Source organism: Argiope bruennichi, chromosome X2 (assembly GCF_947563725.1).
Source record: "Argiope bruennichi chromosome X2, qqArgBrue1.1, whole genome shotgun sequence".
NCBI lineage: Eukaryota > Metazoa > Arthropoda > Arachnida > Araneae > Araneidae > Argiope > Argiope bruennichi.
In genome coordinates, this window is record NC_079163.1 from 89,644,664 (window position 1) to 89,662,143 (window position 17,480).

The following is a 17,480-nucleotide window of genomic DNA, read 5'->3' on the forward strand; positions in this document are numbered from 1 at the left end:
TATTGTAGTGTAAAAGTTTGAAGAGGGCATTGCAGCTAGGTTTCCTTCCTATTAAATTGCCTGTGCTTTAAGATTGAGATTTATACCAAAGTAGCTTCCATATAATTTTAACACCAGAACTACCAGAGATCGACATAGCTATAGTTTCCACCAAAGGTCGACCAATAATTTTGACTGATCTAATCTTAAACAGAATACTAATCTAACTATATTAAACCAGAACTGGACAAGTTTCTCATACTTGCTGCTGTTTTTAACTTTAAAATATGTAGTTGCAGCATAAGATTTTCTGCTCTTGCTAGATATGGATATGAAATATATCTTGTTATAATTTTGTGGCTTATTATAAAAAATATAATTTTATTAATATATTATGAAACTATTGCTGTTTGTGTTTGTATTGTGAATTTATTACTGAATATTTAACTTTGTTTGCACTTTTAAATTTAATAAATTAAATTATTTAATTAATAATTTTAATTTAATTTTTGTATTTTCTTAGGATCCCGCTAGTGGAATTATCCCTACTGTTGATGGTTATAATTCTTTGCGAATTGATACAGATGAACATTCAGTATCATCTGATCAGGGCACTGTATCAGGTAAGAGGCTTATTCTAATTTTCTGTTATTTTTAAAATAGTCCACTTTTTACTTTTAATATAGTTTGGTTGAATGTTTTTAATTGTACTGTAGGAAAAAAGTGTATTAATCTGTGCTTAGGTATTTCTATATCGCCAAAGCTTAATTCATAGCTATATTTAAAATTTATGCGTAAGTCTTTTGCTGTAATTTTCCAAGCATCTGTGAAGGTATATCCACATTTAGCAACTTAAACACCTTGAAAAACATTATTTTCTATGTTCAACAAAGTTCATATAAATGTTTTTTACCTTCCTTTCATTTGATAAATATTTTTTAATGTTTTTGCTCTATTTTTAACGTATTTTAACATAAAGAATGTCTGAAGAATTATTAATTTATTTTAATAATGTGTCAAAAAAAATCTTAAGAATTAAAATTGTTTACTAACTAAATTTGAAAGTAATATTGCTACCTTGACAATTATGTTTTTCTTTTAAAGGCAGCATACATCAAAGAAAAACATTTTTTTTTTTTTAATTTTGTGTGCAAACAGTTGAGTGAAAAAAAAAATTGAATAAAATTTATATGCTTATATTGGAAAATAAGTTTGCAGATTAATTAATGCAAGTTACAGACTAATTAATGTAATTCCATGTTTCATTTGAATAAAAATAATTTAAAATGAAGCAAGATTTCAATTCAAATATTTATTGAAAAATTTTCATGCTGATTTGATTCTGAATTAAATATAAATATTTTTTTTATTATAATATGGAATTTTTCTTTTTTTAAAATTAAAATACAAGTAGACAAGTAAATTTGCTACAAAACCAGACACCAGCACATTTTTTTTATAAATTCATTAAGATTTTTTTAACATAATGGTGTCATTTTAACTATCATTTAGGGGTTATCTTGGCTTAAATATTTTGTAAAAAATAAAGTTTTCACGTTTGCAAAACATTTTTAAATGAACAGAAGTGTTAAATTAAGTCTATATTGGTAATTTAGTAAATTTTCTGCACTTTCTCAGATAAAACGTTTTGAAAAGGAAAATTTGATCACATCCAATGTAAGAAGGGTTTGTAAGACAAAATTAACTCTACACAATTAGATATTTATTCTCAGAAAAATTGCAAAGAATCGGTGGTTGATTATTATAGAAATTAGTTCAAAATTAATTGAAAAATATTCCATTTTTGAACAAATGATGAGATTGGCTGATGTAAATTGCGGTTGACACAAAAGAACAAATTTGCAAGTTTGAAAACTGACAGGCTGGTCTTTTCTTCACAAAATCGCTAATGAAGCTGTATTTTACTAGAATAATATCCTGTCTGCAGATGAATGCAATTTTAACTTTTATTGCAATGGGCATATATGGGGGGGGGGGGTAATGAGGTGAACTCAATTATAATAGTGAAACATGGGGATGGACATGTGAAGGGGGATGCATGTCGGCATTAGGAATAAGTAATGTACTGTATACTCATGGTGTAAAGGTTCATTGATCACAAGTACAGCTTCTCCCTGATGTCTATAACTTTTCTGTAGTTCATAAAGCACTACCTCAAACACTGGATGCAAACCTTAATGAGCTTATTTAGGAAGAATTGAAGGTTAAAGTTAAAAAATGACACTAAAATGATAAGTAAATTAAAAATGTTGCTGTTCGGAGAGTAAGGGAATATTGGTGCAAGAATTTAAAAAAAAAAAAAAAATGCTTGTATATTCAATTCCCAATTTCTGCTTGTATATTCAATTCCCAATTCTGAAGAATGCTAATCTTGGTATTAAAATTGGCAAAATATTACCAAATGTGTTATTTTAGTATTTTTTTTATTGAAGTATATTTATTTATTGCTTCCCTCCAATAGCTGTGGAATTTTCATAATTACTACGGAAATTAAGTGAAAACTTCAAAGTTATGGATATATAGTGGGAAAACTGCAGAAAGTTACAAAAGAAAAGAAGGGTAGACACTGACAAAAACATCCTGTTCCTGAATCCTTGCTCGCAGCAGTGGTGGTATTGCACAAATTTTTAGTGTGATTAGGCATAGAAGGGAGAGGAGGGAACGGAATCAACATGATTACAAAAAATGCTGGAGTTGCTCTTTATTACAAATATCTATGTGAGAGTATGATGCTATACTGTGTAATAATTTAAAAAAACAAAATTGCTTGCTATTTAACCCTTTCTAGGGCCGTGGGAAGTCTGCTTCCCTCTAAATTTATCAATCTTTGTATGAAATTATATAGGCATAAGTTCTGACAAATTTTTTTAGTAAATTAGAAACTTAGATGCTTCAGTTCTTTATCTCAGACAAAATGTCTTGATTTGTTACTTAATTATTAATTAATCAAATTAAATTTATCTAATAAGCTAAATGAATCCCTTTTCTTATTCTAATTTCAAGCCTAAAAATATTTTAACATAATAAGACTAGAAAAAAATGGCCCTTTAAAGGGTTAATGAAAAAAAATTATACATTAACAAATAGTATTCATTTGTTTAATCTATAAAATTGTGTGATTTATAAAAAAACACATTTTACTTACAAACTATAAATAAATGCTTGTCAAATAATTTTTAAAAATATTAATTTTAATTTAGAAATATCTGTATTTCAATTTTTTTGATACTGTGTTATATGTCAGTAGAATTGCTTCTGATGTCTGGTAATCAATGTTGAAAGGTATGGGAGGGCCCAATGATTTTAGTGAGGAAGCTGTTTTTGGTTGCTTTGATTGTTGATTTTCCAAAAAATAAAACTGTATTCAAAATAATTTGCTTAATTTTGTTAAGATTAGAATTAAAATATCATTTAAAGAATATCCGTTATGAAATAGCTAGTTTAATAAACTCGCTTCTATTTTGACGAACTTTGAAAGTATCCGACGACTTTTGATAAATGTATGCTGAGCTGGGAATTTTTTCTCTCTTTTTGAGGTATTTGCAGAAAATTGTAAATAAAAATTGCTGCATTTTACTTTAATCATGTCCTACAAAGATTAATTTATTCCATTCAAAATTATCTATTAAATTTTGATCTTTGTATATTCATCTTTTAATGTTTTTATATAAAAATATGCTTACTCAGAATAGAGCAGAGGAATAAATTTTTTCTGATCATGTCTATTTCAAAAGATTTTCCTAATTAAAAGGCATATATATTTAAAAAAAAAAAAAAATATGACCAAAGCGTATGAGGTAAATTTTATAAGAAATTCCTTTTAACATATTCAAAGATTTAATATAGAAGATGGAAAATAATATACAGTTGTTATAATAATTCCTATATAATTTTTATACACTGTAATAATACTATCGAATTCTAAATAACTCAGTATTTAGTTTATTTTCTTTGCATTCTAATGCTTCGATTGATTTTAATTGCACTATTTGTCTTCAGTTATAAGCTCATTAGTTAATATTAAAGAATGAGTTAGATTTCTGATAATAATTTGTAATTTTACCTTCATGCTTCTTCTGTAAAATAAAATTGAGATGTACTGTTATTTTTGTGTATTAAAATTTGTGTGTATCACATCTGGCTGATGTTGCTGCATCTGAGGAACCGCATACATCTCCAGCATGTCAAGATATGTCACAGAGTTTATAGTTGTTTCAACAAAGAAGAAAGGTCCAATAACTTCAGTATGTGATAACGCACACCAAACATTCTTCTTTGGGCTATCTCTTTCCAATTCTCGATAATCGTGCGGGTTCTCTGAGCCCCATATTCTACAGTTATGTTTATTCACTTATTCTGACACATGAAAAGTGGATTCGTCACTGAAGAACCATTTTCGAAGGTAATTTTCATCATCCTCAATTCCAGTCAAAATTTGTTCAGCGAACTCAAAACGACGCGGTTTATCATTCGGGTGTAAAGCTTGCACAATTTGCACTTTGTAAGCATTCAGATGAAGGCGGTTATGGAGAATGTTCCATATCGTCGTATGCGGCATTCGTAACTGCACTGCTGCTTGTCTCGTTGATTTTCGTGGACTGAGAGTAAACATTTCTTGGATGCGATCAACATTTTCCTGCGAAATGCTCGTTCTTTCCGCTCCCTTTCGGTGTAGAACGCTACCAGTTTCCTGAAATTCTGTTAACCAGCGTCTGATAGAATTATCCGAAGGCGGATCTTTCTTGTACGTGGTCCTGAAGCGACGTTGTGTAGTTATGACTGATTTAGTTTCGAAAAATCACAATACACACATTGCTTTTTCTTGCACGGTCGCCATTTTTATTTATGACGTCATAATTACCCAGACGGCAAATACGCTAAGATCGCATTGTTGCAACTTAAAATTCTTTGAGTTGTAATTTACGAATACGTAATCGGTTTTTGCGTAATATTTTTTATTCGAAAGTTATGAGATACGGAAACACCGACAATAATTAATGAACACCCTTTATTTTTAATTCTTTGCTCTTATGTTGCTGTTTGGCAAATACTTTAGGAGAGGTACTTTAATACTTTCAAAATCGTCCAGCTTTTCTGCTAAATCGAAAGGGGTGGTAAATTTAAGCCAATCTTCCAGAAAATGATCTCTCACTTTAGCTAGTACTCGAAACTTCAGTTGCTCAGTCGCCATCAGGTCCTTAAGTTGTTGAAATATCTCCACCTTTAACTCAGTGATCCATTCAGTCAAGTAGCTATAAAGTTATTGAGCATAACTCCTCCAAGATTTGTCGTTTGACTTGTGGTGTCTATAGAAGCATTGTTTTAATTTCTCACTATTCAATCTATATCTTTTTAAAATCAAATGTTTCACAAAGTCATAGTCATTCGCATCAAAAGGTGATTCTCTGGCCAGCATATTTGATAGCTCTGGCGGTAAAACTGCTAAAAGATAAGCTACCCAGTGGCTTTTTGGCACTTGAGCTATTTCTGCTCGTCTTTCAAAATTTATTAAATATAGTCCCATTTCATCTTGCTTTTCGTCAAATTTGGGTGTAATCTGAGTAAGTTGTATACTTGGTTTTTTTTTCATTTCTTCATTCTGATTCATTCCTCTGCTCGGAATCTCTATTTGAAAGTTCGATTTTCTTCAGTTCCAGTTCATGTTGTCTTGCCTCCCGCTCCCGGGCTATTTTTTCTTCTTCCTGCTGTTTCCGGTCTTCAATAACCCTCTCTAAAATTATTTTCACCTCTTCATTGTATGTCTCGCTAGACAAAATTAATTTTTTTATGTCCGTAACTTTACTAGAAGAATCAACTTCCAATCCTAATTCCTCGCAAATCTCTATTAAATATAACTTCCTCGCTTTTGCCAAATACGCCAGGATTTCGAAAGAGACAAGATCAGAATGCTTTTCAAAAAAGAAAATAAAAATAAGACGAGTAAAAAGGAGCTTATTTTTCGGTAATAGATTTAACTAAAAGTAGTTATCGATTTTACACTACCAACAGGCAAAAAAAAATGTATACTTAAATTATAACTAATGTATACGTAAACATATATATAGCACCTTCGTATTCTATTTTTCAAAAGTTTCAAGTAATTAAAATATTTACTTAACTACATCAACAGAATAATCGAACAAGCATAAAAACAAAACGCTTTTCAATCTAAATTCAATAAAATACACTTAAAGTTCAAGTTTATCTCATGAAAATTTCTCTACAAAAATTTACGAAAGAGATAATTTTCATTTACTTTCAATTTAAGATAAACATAAATCTTCAAAATAAATGCGAGCAATATGTGTGTGTTAAAAACCTCTCAATTTCACCCCTAACTCGAAACAAATAATAATAATAATTGCTTATTTTTGTATAAAACAAAAGAAAATTATTCAAAATATTTCAATGTAATATATCACTTTTCAATTATAAGAATATCATGGAAACAAAACCATTACATATATATATTTTTTTCTTCAGAATAACTTCTATTCGAAAACAAAAATCAGAATAAAATAATTCCAGTAGTATTCTCAATTCAGAGAAACATAAATTTTACCAAGCAACTCATAAAAACAAATTATTATGCGATCCGATCTGCCAAATAATTTATACATTTAACCTTGAGAAACTTTGGAACAAAATGAGTCGGCGTTCGTAACAGACGATTTGTTTTTCTTTCAAATTATACTGTATGCATATTTTTCACCTTTAAAGAACACAGTAACAGTAAGAAATTTATATATATATATATCAGTTTTTCTTACTACTAACTTTTACTTTGATACCAAAACAAGAGTAATCATTCAAATTCTCAAAATAAAATTATCATTCGGTATAGTTCTTTTAAACACAAAATAACTCAAAAATATCAAAATTCACACCAAGAACACAAATTCTAAAAATAATATATCGTTAACTCAATGAAATAAAATTTTCTCAAATGCAAATCAAACCACTTTTTGTATCTAATTCAATGAAAATTGAATTTCTATCATCAATTCAACCAAATAACGGTTAACTTTCACTTCATATACGACTTTTGTTTTCAAAAGTCAGAACATCAATTCTAAAATGAAATATTCGAATGCAAAATTTAATACAAAATATGAATCGGAACAATTTCACCTAGAACAAAATAAAACCAATACTCATTTTCAAAAACGTAAGCATAAATTCTAAAAACGAAATACTCTAATGCAACATTTAGTACAAAATATGTATAAGAGTAATTTCACTTAGAATATAAATAAAACTTAAACAGTTGTATTATTATCGATTCGATTTTGTTGTAATAATATTTAAATACAACTTTAAAATACTCTTTTTCAAAATTGACAAATTTTTATGACTTTTTTTTTTTATTTAAACACATCAACGAAATAGTACGGATAAGAGAGTGCCCTTGGAAATCGTAATCCAGTTATTAATACAAAAACTGAGATTGAAATTAAATCAGGCACTTTCAGATAGAAAAGGTACTTACCCCTATATCACCTTTTTGTTAATGGTCTCAGGCACTTCTGTTTTTCACATCCCACCTCTGCCACCAAAAGGCTGTAATATGGTAGCGTTGGATTATTCCAAAGAAACACGCCTATTTTTAAACCGAATTGGTTTATTTCTTTTTTGACACATAGGGACGATCACTACATTACACAACTTTACAAAGACTAACATTTAAACATGAAACATTTTAAATTTTAATAAGCTGTTCCTCCCGGTGTTCCTTTTTCATGCACACCTCATTCCGTTCCACTCTTCTTTCTCCACGTTGCCACTCGGCACCAACCAAATTTCGTTTCTATCGCCATCTCATCAAAGCATCTATACTCTATTTCACCGTAACTTGGCAGTATTGTAAAAGGCAGAAAATGTAACACTCCGCGTTGGGAAAGAGTTCCCCATCAATTTTGACTTTAAAATAGCTAAAATGCGTAGAAATTTATCAAATAATATAATAAATTACAGAAATCCTTTTTATCAGTATGTATTTAAAATTATTCTCAAGTTAGAAGTGCTTACCTGTTAAGTATTTTGTTTATAAAGCGAACGAATAAAACTAAATGATTGACATAATGAATTCCACTTTGGCTAGAACCGGTCTTCAAGGACAAATATTTGGCGCGTTTTTCTTGTACGTTTCCGCCGACTTTGTTCCATTTAGTTCGCAACCGTTATTATCATAACTCGTATTTTTTTATTCTTGCTTTTTTACCAGCTGATATTTTTGATACTGTTAATCACATTAGTAGTTATTAGTTTCGATTGTTGAATATTTATTCAATTCGTTATTTCTATTCACTGCTAAAATGTCTGAAAAAGTTATCACCGACTGCTCTGTATACACCTTCAAGACGATTGAAACCAACAAAAAGTGCAGCTCGCAGAAACATATTAAATGTTTATTCTCGACTCCGAGAAGAAAACTCTCAAGATTCTATCAACCAAATCGTCGATAAAGTTTCGCAAAGAACAGTTTCCGTTTGAAAAAAGAAGTAAAGGCATCCAGTCCTTTAAATACCCATGGAAAGAAACGACCAGACTCAGTAGGTAAACATTCAAGTCTTGTAAAATATGATGATTTTACATTATCCTGTATTTGACGAAAAATCCATGCATTTTTTCGGTGAAATGAGATCCCAACATTAGATAAAGTTTTAAAAGATGTGAACGATGATACATATATCTTTTCGAAAAACATTAGCCAAACTATGCTTTACAGAATATTGAAAGATTTTTTTTTTTTTTTTTTTTTTTGAAAAACGATGGAAAGAAATGAAATAATTTTAATGATTTATTAAAATAATGTATCAATAATATTGAACAAAATAAGGAAAAAATTAATTCTCTGATTTAAAATGATAATAAAGTAAATAAATATTTACTATTTGGCCAAAAATTTGCGAGATAAAGTTTCGCCAGCGATCTGCATTTCTAGCAACTTTGTAGTTTAAAGTAACGCAGTTCCCCTGGTAATGACTGTGATTCGGCATGCCTAGAATATACTCTACTGCCAAGTTAGAGTAGAACAGAGTATAGTCCTTCATTACTTTACAAGGTGATCTAGAGTAGCATGTATCTTCTAGTAATGGTTAATATAGTTGTGAAAAGAAATTGAATTGTTTTACATAATTGAGGCTTATCTGAAATTCAATAAGTAAAAATGTTCCCCCCCCCCTCGACATTAAATTTTATTATACATTGATACTATCAAAAATAGTAGAAAAAATTTTCTACTGCAATAATTAAAGAAAAAAAATAAAGGGACATTGTTCTGAGGATATTAGATACATTTGAAAAAAGTTGAGGCAATTTCTTTAAAAGCCTGAAAATAACAGGGAAATTCAAACAGCAGAAATAATGTCCTCCCTGTTTTCATTTTTGTTTTTGTCAGAACCAAAAATGTGTTTTACAGTAGGTGTGTTTCAGCAATGTTGCAGAAATAAATATTAAAATTTTAAAAATGATCATTTAAAATAAATTATTTAATAAAATTTCCAATAACAGTGCATTATTATAAAACAGAAAATACGTAGGTTTATGTATGCATAAATGTAAAAAGGAACTTAAAAAGTGCAAAGAAAATGTTCTTTTCTTTCTCCAATGATTGAATACGATAAATCGAAAACATAATCATAAAACTGGACATATCAAGAAAGAAAATCTGTGAAAGTGAAGAATTTGAGAAAAGGCCCCAGGTGAGGTGAATCCAGGGATTTGAGCACATCTTAAGATAGTAATTAATGACCTTTTTTTCTATTCTGAATTTGTCAGACTTTTATTAACTTTTATTTAAATACTGCATTGTGCAATTGAGGTAGAAGAATGTTATTGAAATCCACAAAGGAATTTTTTTTTTTCTGTGTAGCTTATTCTGGTTTTACACGTTTCAAATAAAAAATTTATCCCCACTATTGAATAAGTTATCCTCAAAGTACATAATTCTGTTTTCTCCAATAAAGTTACTTTAAATCTAACCAAGCTTAAACAAAGCATAGAAATAGGATCCAGTAGTCAAATTATAAATCTTAATCAGTACCTATAGATAACATTTGTTATTTGTATATTTCAGCAACTTCCATTATGTATCATCATAACATTTTTTTTATTACATTCATTTCTAAGGTTTTATATGTGAGAATATTAGAATATTTGTGACATATTTAAACATGAGAAAAACATTTAATTTAAATGTTTACTAATAGCCAGTGCAATGTTGCATCCATTCCCAATAATGCATTTCACATTACAGAAAGGGGCTTTTAAATTATAAATATTATATTACAAAACAGATGTGGCCACAAATGGCCAAACTTTTATTTGTAAAAATATTATTATAAACCAACTCGTACTGAAGGAAGGCCTAATGTTGTTGGTGTGACTGAATTAGGCTTTTTGAATATATTGCCAACTGAAAATAATTTATGTAAATTCTTTAGATTTCTTAAGAGGAAGAGACCAGTTCCAGAAAAAGGAGATTTATTTAATACTGGTTTAAATCTATTTCAGGTTCCTTTACCTCGTGCGCCTCAGCATTGTCGCCTTGGCGTATTGCTGCCTTATCCTCTCAAGGTGTCTCAAATTCGCCCCCTTTATTGGATCAACCTTTAGATTTAAGCATCAGTTCTTTAAAACAGTCTTTAAATGAAAGAATGGTATGCTCCAATAAAAGCCGACATTCAAAACACACAACAAACTATGCTGATGACAGTGACATGTGCACAAATCCTGTTTTAAAAGTACCTCAGATTCCTTTAAAACCTGGGTATGTAAAACTTATTTTGCCTTTTAAGTTTTATTTTACATTTATTTTTTCATTTTAAGGATTAGGTAATAGAAGGTGTCCCATAATGATTAACTGATTTAAATTGCGTAAATTTTATTAAAACACTCACAAATATAATATTTTGCAGCAGTATATTAAAGTTGCTTGAATTTTTATTTAAGGCATGTAGTATAAGCTCCTTGTTTCAAGTATCTAGCCTATGATCTACCTGCCCCCATCCACTACTTCTGTATTTTTTTTTTTTTTTTTTTTCAGAATACTTTGAAATCCAGAATTAATCAAATTCATTTCTTTCAGTTATTTTATTGCACATGTTTAAAACTTCTTTTCAGCCATTTTTATTTTGTTTTAATTAACTTGCACCATTGTGCAATCTTTAGAAAGAAGCCATTTTTTTTTTAGGTTAAATATTAATATGTTTGTCTCTAATGAATAACCTCCATATTAATTCAACAGTATAAGAAAGAATTTTTACTGTTGATTTCAGCAGAATTAATAAAAGAACAGGATTCCCACAGTCCTTGAAAATCTTTGAAAATTCCTTGAATTTTATTTTGCTGTACTCGAGACTCAGGAAAAGGACTTGATTTTTTTGTTAGATCTTTGAAAAAATAAACAAAATATGCAACGAGTTTTTTTCAATTTGCAGACTGAAAAAGTCTATTCTAAAATTGTTGCTCTACGTTTTGAAATGACATTATAATAGTCATTTTTCAAAATTAAAAAAAAAAAAAAAAGGTAAATAAAATTTGAAATTAACATTTTCTCAATTATTTTGTCTGAACACATTTTCTGACATTTGTTATGCTCGGGAACACTACTATTTAACATTTTTAGAAAACCAGTTGACACTATTATTATATATATATTCTTTTTTAAATCGCCACTTTTTTCTGATAACTATTATCTGAAATCGGTGAAATTTTTTTTTTTTTTTTGTCTGCGAATTTAGACAGAGAAAAACTTACTATCATTGTTTAAACTCTTTTATTGAATAGCGTCATCAATATAAAATTTTAATAGGCATTTACTTTTATTTAGCATCTTAAATTTTTTTTTTTTCAATTTGAAAAATTCCACTCAAATTGAAAAAGAAATTAAACATGTTTCTAACTTTAAGCTTTCTAAAAATTTATTCCCTGTATAATTAAGCTATTTTGACATTTGATGCTCAATGTATAGGACTGTATATGATTTTTATTTTTATTTATTTATTTTTTATTTAAAGGCAAAAAAAAAATGAAGGTCCTTTCTCACCCTACCCTTTCCACCTCTAATCAGGTAACATATTGGGGATAAACTTAGAGGCTAATTTTCAAGAACCAACTTAGCAACTTAAACCAATAAATTGAGTGTTATGTATTTTTTCTGCATATTTGCACTTTTCATAACAATTCAACTGGACTATTGGGTTTAGCCTTGAAATTTCCTCTTGCAGAAAGTACTGATGTGGGAGAATTGTCATTCTCTGCTTTATTTTTTCTCTATGTAGTTTGAAAAAAGGAGGTGGGAGAGAATACATCCAGCAGGATTACCACACAAGGAAGGAATTTCCAACTAGTGTAGCAGTTGGAGATAAAATTATGTTTTAGATGCAAAATGGAAATGTTTTTTGAAGTGTAGGGAATTTTATTATATAGCTCTTGAAAGGATGCATATATATTTAGCATTGTTCTATTTAGAGTGTTGTATTTAAGAATCTGGTTCATCTTGATATGTGTAGTCTCATGCATGAAGAAATTCATATAGTCTTTGTGTAATTCTCTTCAAATAAAACTCATTTCTGTTTGATGAACACCATTTTATATTTGGACACATTTTTCGTGCCTGTTCAGGTAGACTGTTACAGATTAGGACACCACTCACAATCGGTGCCACGTCTAGGTCACAGAATCGTTCTTACACACTAAACGTTAAGATACATAAAAAAAGAACAAAAACTTCTTACGTGACAGAAACGCCATCTATCGGCGTAAAGCTGTAACATTCTCCCCACCTTGAAACCCCAGGGTTTCAAGAGATTACAATATTCAATAACATAAACAATATTACAACTTTTACACAAATCTAGTAAAAACACACAAGAAACATAGTAATCAATATCTTTAAGAAATAACAAATCAAAACTTACAAATTTCAAAATTAAATATTACAAATTAATTATGTTCCATAGGCAATACACAAATTTTAGAAATGGCTCTTTTACAAGGACTAGACTGCGTTTTAATTTTAACAACACAAATTTTCTTATCACCATAATAAATTTTAATTATCCTACCCATAGCCATTTATAACAAGGCAAATTATCTTCAATTAATAACACTAAATCTCCTAATTTTACATTATTTTTGTCAAACATCCATTTAGATCTCTGTTGTAATTGACTTAAATAATTACGATGCCAAAATTTCCACATACATTGTACAAGTCTAGTTACCTTTTGCCATCTCTTGAGATGACTTTCTTTTAAATTTGTTAAATCAGTCTCATTTAAAGAGGTTAAAGACCTACTTACTAAGAAATGTGCAGGAATAAGAACCTCAAAATCGTTCTCGTTAGCTGACAAGGAACAAAGTGGTCGAGAATTCAAAATTCCCTCAAGTTGCACAATTACAGTTAAGAACTCTTCGTAAGTTAAGTTCACTCCCATTACAACTCTTTTTAGATGGTATTTAAATTACTTTATAGCTGCTTCCCAAAGACCGCCAAAGTGTGGGGAACTTGGTGGAATAAATTTCCACTTTAATACCTTCTGCCGCTAAATAGCCTGCCAGCTTTTCATCTGGTTTTCTAACCATTTCATGAAGTTTTTAAATTTCTTTATTAGCTCCTACAAAATTCTTAGTATTATCTGAATACAGTTTCGCACATTTACGTCTTCGAGCCGTGAATCTTTTTAAAGTCGCTATAAAGGAATCAGAAGTCAAATCTGAAACAATTTCTATACGAACAGCTTTAAGACAAAAACATACAAAAACACAAATATAAATTTTCTGTAAAGCACCTTTTACGCTGGGCCTTATTCTTAACATAAAACGGCCCACAGAAATCGGCACCAGCATAATTAAAAGCAAAATCTGGTGACACTCTTTCCTTGGGCAAATTGCCCATGATTTGAGTTGGCGCAGTTGGTTGGGCTTTGAAACAAATGATACATTGATGAACGATTTTTCTGCAGCTATTACGTCCATTTAGAGGCCAAAGTTTTTCTCTTACAAGATAGAGCAAAGAAAAAGCATCAACATGTTAATATTTATTATGAAAATGTTCTATTATAATTAGAGTTAATCTATGGCCTTTTGGCAAAATTATCTGATGCTTTTTATTAAAACTAAAATTACTATTACCCAACCGTCCGCCGACTCTTAACAATTCTTTAGAATCTAAGAAAGGATTCAAAGTTTTTAATTTTCTACCAGGAGGCACACAGTGGTGTTTTTGGAGACTACTGACTTCTTTAGCAAACTCTTGAATTTGGACATTTTTAATTAAACATGTCTCTGCATAATTCAGCATTCAGTGGACCTATTGTCTTCACTGCTCCTTTTAGGTTCTTGACAAACCTGAAAACATAACTTAAAGCACGAACAATTTTATTACAATTGTTACTTATTTTTAATAGACACTCTAAAAAAACTAGGATCATTACAAATGGAAAGATTAGTCATAGGATCCTTATTCAGTTCAGAGTTCTTTGCAGTTCCTTTTACCTCAAGAAGATATTCACCATCTGAGACACCAGGATCGTCATTGAAGTTTGGACAACTACTAGATGAAAAAAAAAGACGGCCCATTCCACCAAATGTCCAACTGTTGGATCTTTGAAGGAAAAACTCCTCGTGATATCAAGTCCGCAGGATTCTCAGCAGTATTTACATAATGTCATTGGAAGTCTCTAGTATACTCTTGAATCCTAGTTACTCGATTAGCAACAAAAGTTTTCAACGATGTAGGTCGGGTTTTGATCCAAGCAAGCACCACAGTGGAGTCCGAGTACAAATGTACTCCATGAATGTCTGGTTGCAAGGATGACAGAATCTTAACGGTAAGCTTGGAATCAGATCCGCTGCACACAGCTCCAAACGTGGGATACTAATTTCTTTGATGGGAGCCACTCGAGATTTGCTGCATAAGAGTGACACCTTTATCTCACCAGACCTTGACAAAGACCTGGTGTAGACAGCACAACCGTATGCATTTTTCGGAGCATCTCCGAAGCCTATCAGATCCACTTTCAGAGCTTCAGAACATAACACATGACGTTCTACATTTAAATTTTTCAATTGACTCAGTTCAGAACTAAATTTTTCCCATTCTCTATTTAAGTGTAAGGGAACTTCATCGTCCCAATCAATTCTCAAAATCCGCAACTTCTGCAAGAACATCTGCGCTGTGATTATCAAAGGTCCTAAGAGACCTAAAGGGTCAAACAATCTGGATATATCCGATAGCATTGTTCTTTTTGTTGCAGGACTCGCACTTTTTTGAACACTAGAACTAAATGTATCCTTTTCAGGATTTAATTGTAATCCCAAAGTTTTTAAAGTTGCTGAGTTAGGGTTATCGAAATTGTATTCTCGATCCGACGTTGGAACTTTTTATAACAAAACAGGATTATTTGTGCTCCACTTGTGAAGCTCCATACCAGCAAATTTTAACAAATGTATTAACTGGTCTTGTAGTTCAATGGCAGAAGATAAATCCTCGGTGCCACTGAGTATATCGTCGACGTAAAAATCCTTGCCAGCAGCAGCGGCTAAAGGATAATTGTCCTGTTCATCACAGCATATTTGTTTTAGTACTCTTGTCGCCAAGTAAGGAGCGCATTTGGTTCCGGAGGTAACAGTGAGCAACTTAAATACACGTAATTACTCTTCCTCTAAATCCTTCCAAAAAATACAATGTAAATCACACTGATCTGGATGTATCCAAATTTGAAGATACATCTTTTTTATATCGGCGGTGAAAACTACAGAATGTTTTCGAAACCTCAACAAAATAGCAAACAAATCATCTTGGACAAAAGATTCTGAATACAAATTATCATTAAGCGATTGTCCAGATGTTGCCTCTGATGCGTTAAAAACAATGCGTAATTGTATAGTACTACTTTCTGACCTAAAAACGCAATGATGAGGCAAAATGTACATGGAATTTCGCAAGTTGCTTGCATATGCCCCAAATCCTCATACTCGGTTAAAAATTCGCTGTATAGTTGCATATGCTCTGGTTCTCTCTTCAAACGTTGCCAAAGAGATTTAAATCTTTTAGTAGCAATGTGTTTTGACTCGCCTAAACATGGGGGGTCTATTTTAAATGGCATTTTAACGATATAGCTTCCGTCGTCATTTCTGAAATGTGTTTTCATGAAATGATCTTCACTCTCCTCATTTTGTAATTTATCCCCCTCAACATCTTCAATTTCCTTAAATTTGCATCTAAATCTTCTATTGCCAATCCACAATGAACAGTAATTTCGTTTTCGATTGGAACACTTCCTGTAGCAACAGACCCAAACACAGTGTTTTGAAAAACAATGTCTGCTCCCGGAAACCTAATTTGACCCGATCTTAAAAGTTCAAAGAACATTTGTGCACCTAATAAAATATCCATCTCTCCAGGTTCATTGAAACTCACATCCGCTAAATTGAAACTATCTAATTCTAGCGTTTCAATGTCAAATTGTTTGGAGGGGATACAATCTGTTATATGCGGTACTACCAATAGCTCAATTCCCTTTTCAAAGCTTCCGCTAACGTTCGAAATTTTCGTTTTTACGATCCAGTTAATAACAGAAGATGATTGATTTAGTCCAGAAACCACGATGTTTCGTTTTTCCTTTTTCAAATTCAATTTATCGGCTAACCGTTTTGAAATGAAATGACTCATACTACCGACATCTAGTAACGCACGTGCACTCGTAAACATTCCTACTTTATTCCGAATCATCACATTTGAAGTACTTAATAAAACCATTTTGTTTACATTTAAGTTGGTAGCAGTGAATGAATGCGTACTGTTCGTAGGTGACTCATTCGTCAGTTGCGATGAATTGTTATTGGGATTTTCAATTCGCGGAACGAATACATTTGACCTTGGATTTAATCCCGCGTTAGCATTCTGCGAACGAGTTTGTTTCGCTTTGAGTATTTCCCAAGTGCAAAAGTGTTATGTCGTTTTTTGCAAATGGAACCATTGGATTTTGAATAACAGTTAGCAATTTTATGGCGATTTAAACAATTAAAACATAATTGCTTATTTTTAACGACCTCAATTCTCTCATTAACAAGCATATTTTTGAACACAGGACATACATTCAGGGAATGATTTTCATTAGATTTACAAATTTCACATTTCGGAGTTTTAACTTCCGCTACGAATGCTTTTTGTGGACTGTATTCCGTACGATATTTTTGCGAATGGTTTACAACTTGCACTCGTGAAAACACATTACTATCGTTTTTGAATTTTGACGATACATAAATATCGCAATGCCTGGCCAAATCTGGTGGCACATACCAAGATTCTCCTTGTTTCACGCCAATATGAATTTGTAGTTCACGATCTAATGAATCAAATATTTTTTCGGAAAACATGAGTTCACAAACTCTTTTAAAATCAATCACCTTTCTTACTGACAATAATAATCAAATGCTGCACTAAGTCGCGATGCAAATTGGATATAGCT

At 30.8% G+C, this 17,480-nt stretch overlaps 1 protein-coding gene across 1 annotated transcript in view; it reads left to right on the forward strand.

Annotated features, from left to right (window-relative positions):
* The window catches only part of LOC129960519 (mushroom body large-type Kenyon cell-specific protein 1-like), a 53,830-nt gene that overhangs the window by 17,717 nt on the left and 18,633 nt on the right, over positions 1-17,480 (forward strand). The window contains exons 4-5 of the mRNA XM_056074003.1: positions 503-602; positions 10,516-10,771. Of these exons, the coding sequence (XP_055929978.1) occupies positions 503-602; positions 10,516-10,771 (356 nt within the window). The remainder of the gene's footprint in view (positions 1-502; positions 603-10,515; positions 10,772-17,480) is intronic.